Genomic DNA, 9,156 nt, shown 5'->3' with positions numbered 1-9,156 from the left:
AAACTGAATATTTTTGCATGCATTATGACATGCTAACATTACATATGTGTGTATAAGTCCAAACACATATAACTCCTTGTTCATTGTTGCTGCTTAATAGTTCCTCCATCTATAGCCTGGAGGTTAAGACGCTGCTCTTGTCAATTAAAAGACGATCACATAGGTGGAAGAGCATGTGACTGTGAAACAGCAGAAAATAGGATTACGTTCCTCATCGACAGAGGAGAGTGCATTGTCAGTCAGCCTTCCCCGGATTTTATTAGATTACCTCAAATGCTCTGCTTTGGTTGGCAGATAGACGGGCGCTGTATGCATTATCAACCCAGCATTAGTCCTGATAGACTACACTTTCAAGTGGATCAAAGTTCCTTTTCTCCCCTCCTTCCTTATTTTCTTCTCTAGCTCGTCAAGTGTCTCAAAGCAGGCCATAGGATCCTCTCTGTTACACTGTTACATATCTGCAGATTGTCATTAATCCACGAAAACAATGGGAATTTGGCCGTGAAAACCAACGTGATAGTGTCAACTCAACGGGGTAGGAATGATTTGCATTCGACTTAACTGTGCTCTGAGTTTCAGTGAAACAAGCAGACCCATATTAATGAGATCTCTCCCTTTCATTCTCATGTTTTATCTTACTTTGTCCTGCCTGCTCCCACAAGAACATATATATGCATATAAGCACACACAAATACACTCTGTCCCTGGCTCCCAGCGTACTCCTCGTCCCTGGGTAAGATCAAAGTCCTGCCTCGTCTTTGTGAATACACCATTACCCTGCACTTTATTTATTTATATCCTTGAAGCTTTTAATCAAAAAACTGTGAGAAAGGTGTTTTAAAACGATTTTCCTCGCTACTGCCTGTAACAGGGGGGGTCACTTCCCCTCATCTTCGCTGTGAAGATCCTGCTCTTTGAAGTCTGATATCATTGACATTAAGGGAAGAATAGAATAGCCATATGAAAGCGTTGTGGGAATGCATTGATCTTTATTGAATTCCCCCCTGACAGAGCTCCGGCCAAGTGAGTCTCTTCGAAATATTAAAACCACAGGAGTCTTTAGTCTTCAGCAAAAGCAGATCTTGAATGGTGCAATGCTCTTATGGCTTGTATTAAGCATTAAGCTCGTTATATTTTCAAATGTGTTTCCAAAAGTATAAAGGGTCACGAGATGGATACTTAAATACAAGTTATCCTTGCCTTTTTTTATTTAAATAACAGTTTTTATTTGTACATCTTCAGGACTCTGATTACATTTGTTTCTACAGCTATGCTCCAGCCAGGCTCTAGTTAGGTTGACAAAACAGTGGTGCTTTGAGTTTAAATGCAGTATTAGCATGCTAACACGGGAACAGTGAGGATAAAAAGGTCCTGGCGTAAATCAGCAACAGAGGTTACACTGTTGACTATCTTCATTTCGTGAGCGACTATGCTTGAAATTAGCATGGTGTCTAAACTGATGCATGCGGAGGTACAATTTATGAGCACACAACCATTGACCTTTTCCAGTCAATACTATTGAACCTGGCTTTTAACGTTGACTAAAAGTGTCCGTCAACAATCTTTTTTTCTATGACTAAGACGAGAAAGGACAAGACGGCACAAACTACAAAGAGCTAACTGTTATGACAACATCTAATATTAGTTGACAAAAAAAAGACGAGATTAAAATGTAATTTAAAAGTAAAGAACTTTGCCAAAATGTCTATTTATGTCTGTCTTCTTGTATATCTTGTGTTGCACAAATTCAAAACTACACTGGCAGCCAACAATGAGCTAAGACAGGAGGACGCGGAGTCACTTACTTAAGTCAAAGTGGACAATGATGACTATAACAGTGCTTGTGGGAAAGAAACAATCATTTATATTGTCTGGACTCTATAAGAAGACTGCAATGTTAAAAACAAAATGGTGACCATTAAAAGCTCAAAGCTAAAACCTCAACAGTTCCATTGCCGGAACTAGACCTAAAACAATGTTTTTCTTTTATAAGATTAAATTGGAATTTGACTAATAAAGGACGAGGTTGACTTAATTTAAAATAACTAACAAGGACATTTGACACAGTACTCACATAAATATAAAAAGCTGACACAATGAACACTCCAAGGAGGTCAGAGTAATCTATAATTCACTCTGCCTGCTGATGAAGCTGGTTAATCAAATCTGCTTCCTTTCTTGAATCCATAAAAGGGTGTGACCTTGCTCAAAACCTTGACTGAAAATACTTACCATGCAGACATTAAATACAACGTTTTATTTGCTGCAAATGTTGAGCTGTTGTTTCTGTGCACACTTCAGGGTTACATTTCTCACAAGTGTAATTAACAAAGTGGCGTCAGAGATTGTGATGTATGGCATCTTAAATGTTAAGTTGTTATAGTTCCCTGCTGTTTGCCTGCCAACACAGGATGTAGGTGTGTAAAGCTGTTTTCCACTGCCCTTTTAAAGTAATTAATTATTTTTGACTCCTTCATTGTGCCTCTCAGACGTATTCACAATCACAGGGAGGGGGGTTCCCCTTAAAGGTCACGTTTAGACCTCTGTTGACACTTCTGCTATGATGGTGAAAAAATAGTCTGGAAGTCTTTCAGTGCTCTAAATGTTAGAAGCTACCCTCTGTAGATCGTATTTACTTTTCTCAAAACTGAAAAGGAAAGGTTTAAATATTCAAAAAGTGACAACCTTATAATTATACTTTTTTATTAGTCATCTTCTTTGCTCTTCATCTATATTTTTCCAATTAAAACAATGAATAAGAGCAAAATAGCACAGTAATCACAAAGCTGCAATTTCAATTCTCTATTTTCCATCATAAATTCATTCAAATTAAGTTTATTCACATCACTACGCAAATTGCGCTCTACATGCTCTACTTCCTGTCGATCATCTAATACATGCAGGAAGAAATGAAACTAGTCTTTGCCAAGAAATAATTAGTGAGATGGAGTCAAGTGAAGTCACTGACGCAAACTCATAATGGAATGAACTACGGAGAAAACCCATTAACATTCTGGATGAAAGTAAAAACAATTTACAAATCTAATGTTGGCAGAAGTATTACTTGACTCATGTATACACCTACACTCTGGCGTAACAATATATAATTTATCTGACGCTCACATCCAAAGCGACTTACATACAGTGAATACATTGATCTTTAAATGTAAATCTTTTCATGTTGTCAAATTGTCAAACTATTCCTTTAATATCAAGTAGTGGCAATTCACTTCAGGCTATGATATTCCCAAAATGTGGTCCTATTTACGTGCATTTATGACAAAAGCAACAGTCAAATACCTCAAATAGATAACGTTTTGCTGCACTATTTATAAATGTTTTTTCGTGTGAGCTTTCAAAGAGCTCTAACTGTCCAATCATATATCCTTGTCTTTGAGGCTGGAGTGCCAAAATAGAGAAAAAAGAGAAAATATTGCTGTAGCCTGTCATCTGCAACAGAACAAGGTCTGACATGTCTGCCAAGTGCTCAGCTGGAGTCCGCTGTTGTTTGCCTGTCACCCTAATATCCGTGAAGCGTCTATATCCTTGTTTCACATCAAGCTGCACCAAACAGCCCTGTCCTTTAGAAAGCTAGCCTCAGATCTATGACACATGAGGTTTCTTTCTTCCCCAATAGTCCAGCTCAGAAAACACAGGGCCATCAATAAATAAACAGGAATGCAGGTGGGACCGAGAGCACGGGTGTCCATCTACTTTGCTAATGTCTCTCAGAAACTTCAGATGGTTGTCTATTTTTGGAAGCCAAGTGCTTAGTATTCCCCATTTCAAGCTGCCCACTACTAGATAAGAGGAAGTCTGTGAGTGAGTCTGTGTGTGAGTGGGTTACAGGATTAGAATAGTAATAGTATACTTGCAAACAACAAAATATGTATCTGTATTCCCTTAAATACCCTTAGAAGTGTATGTACTCTGGAGATAGGTATTTTAAAGTAGAAGGGCACTCAGAGAGCAAATACCTCTTCAAAGGATGTTCCCTCAAGTGAAAAAGAATGAGTGTAACCGACCGCGCCAAAATGTAATGGGTCCTTCCTTGACCGACGCTTTACCCTTCCACCAGGTTTTGATGAAATCAAGGCTGTTATTTCTCGCTTTTCCTTGATGACAAATAAACAAAGTCACAAACAGAACCAAAAACGTATTCCATGTCAGCTACATGTTTGTACCATTTTACCATGAAGGAATAGCTAGACATTTTGGCAAATATGCTCATGTTCTCTTATGAAATACAAAAGAGTGATTCCTTTAGCTTAGCTTAGCAAACATAAAGCCTTGCTAGCTTTTTAACCTGCAAGACATCTTTATGCTAAGCTAGGCCTGGCTAGTTCTTTAACGTGCTAGCAAGGCTTTCTGTAATCACTAAGCTATCGAATGGTTCCAGTGACTCTAAAACTCACAAATTAAATTGTTGTATCACTATCTATGTTGCTATTGCTTTGTTGCTTTATACTTCTCACAGCTCCTGTATACAATTCTGATTCAGTGCATATAGGTTAAACAAGCACATTTTGGGCTTGAATTGCCTTCTCCGGGTACAGAGTATAGTCCAAAGTATTCAGTAATTATTGTGATGTACATATAAAGAAAGGATCAAAGAACCTTCCTTTGTATTTCCTAAAGGGGCTAATTCTTTAGGACTGAAGATGCCAAGTGCAAAATCACACTGTAATGTGTGTCTTCACATTCAGTCATGTGCGCAGCTGTGGGTGTACATGTGTAAATACACTCCACTACATCCGCTGGACTACAGCTCCCGCTCCTCAACCCTATTATTATCATGCCAAGGTCAGATGAGTGGGCACCATAGCAGAGGAAGACAGATAAGAACGATAGAGCGCCTAGATAAATCAGGGAACCACATTTCCATTCACTGATAGCTTCCTGGAGCTGAAATGTTATAGCTCAAGTTTGCTTAGTATCGAATCAAATCCTGTCTTTTTCTATGTAATGCTTTCTTAGATCTTGCACTTCTGATTTACTTTGCGTTTGCTGACGAGAAGGAAATCTCTGTTCGAAGATTCATTGCTGCAAAAGCACATCAGTCGAGGGCTTTCATGGAACCACAACGAAACACTTCAGGGGAGATAAACTGATTAACCATTAAATAGCTTTTAGGCAGCTATCATGTACAGTGTGATAGAGAGATAGAGGAAATAAGGGAGAGACAAGATAGGCATTGGGAGAGAATATTGATAAATTAAGCATAAAAGGGAAAGCTGCACTCCCAGAAAACACTTGATGTCAAGTTATATTTTGTTTATTTGTTTGTAATGGCTTGTACCCTTAGTTACTAAAAGGTAGACATAAGACGATGGAATTATCATTAAACAATACTGAGAAAATGTGGGTTCTTCTTTCCCTTTTCAGCAGCCAGAATTAAATATTTTAATTTGTACCTTTAGTTTTGACTTAATTGGTATACATATTTATCTTGAACTGTGTCTGTGACTACTGTTGACTTCCTGATGGTTTAATGGTGACATTTTGAGCCCACTATTCCCTCGTTATAGTACCTTCATGCATTTTACATCTGCAGTACTTAAGGTATGTTTCTGAGTGTCAGAAGCTGCCGTCACCTGCTGCACTTTGGCTGATACAAGTACTTCCTCTGCTGATGAACACTTGACTTTTCTGAGAGGTGTTACATTATTTTGCCAACTTTGCAGGTTTAGCTTTAAGACAAGATTAAATATGATGGAATCTGCACAGATGTTTAATATTTCAGCTTCTGTTAACTCCGTGAAGCCTGAATGTCATTATGCAGCTGTGAATATGACAGTTCTTCTGATCCCTGTTAATCCTGCAGGATTACAGGCTGGCATACAAAACTTCAAAGAAAAATGTTGAAGCTTCCAAAGTGTGATATTTCTTTAATAAAGACAGGCCTACAGTATACTTTGGTGACCATTAATACACCTTATTAGTGAACAAGCTTTTTATTATCTGTTCCATAATAAAATGGAGACTTGACGCCTTACCTGAATATATTTAACCTCAAATACTGTTGAGAAGCTCTTTAATGAAAGAACGTGTGTTAATAATACTCAATTAAAACTTTTAAAAGAAAAAAGGGTCAGTTTTGCCACAAAAAATATTTGTTTAAGATATGAGGCTACATTATATGTTAAGCACATGTGTGCAGTGTGCACAACTGAAACCAGGTTTATGAGGCAATAGTGCAGACTTTCAGGTTTAATTTAAATCAATATCCAGTGAAGTGTAGCCCTTTACACATACCCCCCAAGGGTAGATGGGCTCTGATTCCAACACAGCTCACCCAATAATCATCCCCTAACACCTTTAAAGTTCACAGTCAGCACTCTAATATCATGGTCTATTTTTAGTGTGTCGCAGTAGCCTACAACAACAAGAATAAATAACAAATCACTGTTCATACACTGAGTGATCATTCTTTAAATAAATATGTGCATGAATATAGAAATATGCATGTCATTAAAGTGGCATTTTTTTTAGGAAAAGGTTCATCTTTATTATTTTTTATAAAAGCATTCTTTAGCCCACTTTGTTGGGTTGATGTTTTTGTTGTTATTTAATCATGATCCAGTTTTTAGATTACATTTTGTGATTGTAAGATACATACAACTGTTCTGCAAATTTGTTCTCAGCAAACATTCTATTCTTCTATGTTTTAGGAAGCTGATTCGCCGTGAGACACAACGAAGGCGGGCTTAAGCCTCTTCATCTGGCGGTGATTGGTTGTTCCTTGAAAAAGAGGATTGTGCTCTTCTTATTGGAGGGGGACGTCAGGCGGCCCTTCCTTTTGATTGGCTAATGTAGCTGGCGGCAAAGGTTTCCACCAATTTTCAAACTGCAGTCTTCATTCAACGAGGATATGTGTTTGTGCTGAAGCCAGGAGGCAGTTAGTTCCAGGACTCAGTAGTTACTTATTGACAAGGTTTTAAAAGTTATTCTGCGTACAAGGGGGTATCAGTAAAAAAAGGAAGAATGGCTCAACCACTGAAGGTAAATGTACTAAATTCTTTATTGGCTTTGAAACTAGTTAGCTGCTAAGCTAACGTTAGCTCAGTGAAACTTCTTTGCAACGGTTACAGTAAGCTAGTTAACCTTGTTTAGCATTATCATCTTTGATATCATTCAACAAAATAATAATTGTCGATGTGCACCTTTGAGAACATAGTAAAACACCCTCCAAAACGCATGGCACGACATCAAATGTGATGTTGGCAAATACATTATAACATTTAGCATCCGGTCAGGTTTAATTTAGGGTAATGCTAACGCTACAATGCATCTCTAACTATAGCTAAAACAGGCGGTGCACAAGCGATACTTTAAACTTTAATCTAGATGTTGACACATATGTAGAAAACCGTTAATCTGCTCGAAAGTCCCCGGGTAATGTGACGTAGAATGTGACAATATGGTTTTAAATGATATTACATGTTGAGGGCTTCATTTTTGTTTTTGGAATAAATGAAAAGTGTATGGAACCAATAATCTCTATCTGCCCTCTTTCAAAGTCGGTACATTATATAATAATATTGGGAGGGATGAAACCCTCTTTAATGGTCACACATGCAGAGCACACAGCACTCGCAGTGAAATTTGTTCTCTGCTTTTAATCCTAGTACCAGGAGTCTAGGGCTGAAGTCGAATAGTCCATTTAGTATAGGAACCTTCCTAACCGAGTGAAATTAACCAGAAGTCCCTCAGTGGCAGCCATGATAAGTGCCGTTCGAATTCTCTAGAAAATGATGGGAAAGGAGGTTTCAAACTTCCTCTATAACCTCCTTTAGTTTGGGAAAAACTGGACTGGAGAAAATCCTGACCCACAATGCCTTGCAGCCGCAGCATTTGCCATCACACAACAGTCGGCCGTTCACGGAAAAAACCGATAATGACCGAGAAATGATATCATGAAAGTCACGGTGCTTATTAAGCATGTGGTAACTTGCCAAAGTGCTTTGTTTTGAACGTTCATCAGTATTATAATCAAAAAGAGAAATATGAACGTTAGTTTTTACTGAAATTATCAAATAAAGTCAACATTTCAGTCTTTACTGAGCTGTGTGGGGGTTGTTCAAATTTTAAAAGATGTTTGAATGGTGATATACACAGAGATAGATGTTAAGGACTAACGTTTATAATAAATACATTTGTATTTTAAGATCTTTTCATACAATCATACGTATTGGGATCATTTGGGACCGTAGGGAGAGGGTGACGACTCTGAAGAGCATAATTCCAACTTTGGTCATGAAGAATATGTTTCTCTGTTGTTCACAAAGCATAAAACAACAGCATCAGAGGACGGTGCAGAGTCTCGAGATGAGTTTACAGTAGTCCCTCCTTCTTCTTATACATCAGTGTTTCCCCTAGGATGGAGTCATAGCAGCGTTGCTAAGGCACGTGGGCCCAGCATAATGTGAGCGCGGGGCGCGTGACATTTTTTAGTGGCGCGTGCGAAGTGCGCCCTGCCAATTTGTTTCTATATGTCAGCACAAGAAAGGCTCTTGAGGTCTAGTACCAGGCCGGTTCTAGACAATTTGCTGCCCTAGGTGAGATTTTATGTGTGAAGAATAAATGAAAAATCTCTACAAAAAACAAATACACTGCAAAAACAGAAACTTATTGACATAGTTAAAAGACGTCAAAATGGCTTCAAATGTATTCAGTATTGTATGAACATGTTTGAATTGGGGAGTGGACGTCACATCCTCTCGGATTTTTTTAAAAACATTTTACAGTAAAATGCTTCAATCTGGTGCACTTTGAGCACACAATTACTAGAGACCTGATCTAGGGGGTACAACTCTAAAAAGCCCATATGAAAAAGATCGGTTTGCATTTTAATAATCAAANGTCAATCTGGTGCACTTTGAGCACACAATTACTAGAGACCTGATCTAGGGGTACAACTACTAAAAAGACCCATATGAAAAAGATCGGTTTGCATTTTAATAATCAAATAAGTATGTGAACACAACCAATAACCTACCATAGCCAATAACAAATAAATGTAGCTTATTTTATTTTTGTTGTTCATTCATATCTTATTTTACCTACCGGTAGTTAACATTTATTTATTTATGCATATTTTTGTATCTCTCCAGCTTTAAACGATATTTTTGGTTTACTGTCCTATAGTATACATTG

General features: G+C 37.9%; 1 protein-coding gene across 1 annotated transcript in view; it reads left to right on the top strand.

Annotated features, from left to right (window-relative positions):
• The first annotated feature begins 6,860 nt into the window (after positions 1-6,860).
• top2a (DNA topoisomerase II alpha) overlaps positions 6,861-9,156 on the top strand; it is a 21,291-nt gene continuing 18,995 nt past the window's right edge. The window contains exon 1 of the mRNA XM_010772202.1: positions 6,861-7,002. Within this exon, the coding sequence (XP_010770504.1) occupies positions 6,985-7,002 (18 nt within the window). The 5' untranslated portion in view covers positions 6,861-6,984. The remainder of the gene's footprint in view (positions 7,003-9,156) is intronic.

This window comes from Notothenia coriiceps, unplaced genomic scaffold (assembly GCF_000735185.1).
Source record: "Notothenia coriiceps isolate Sejong01 unplaced genomic scaffold, NC01 NC01_scaffold00010968, whole genome shotgun sequence".
Classification (NCBI taxonomy): Eukaryota; Metazoa; Chordata; class Actinopteri; order Perciformes; family Nototheniidae; genus Notothenia; species Notothenia coriiceps.
Note: the sequence above shows the minus strand (reverse complement) of the source record. Positions and strands in the feature narration are given on the sequence as shown.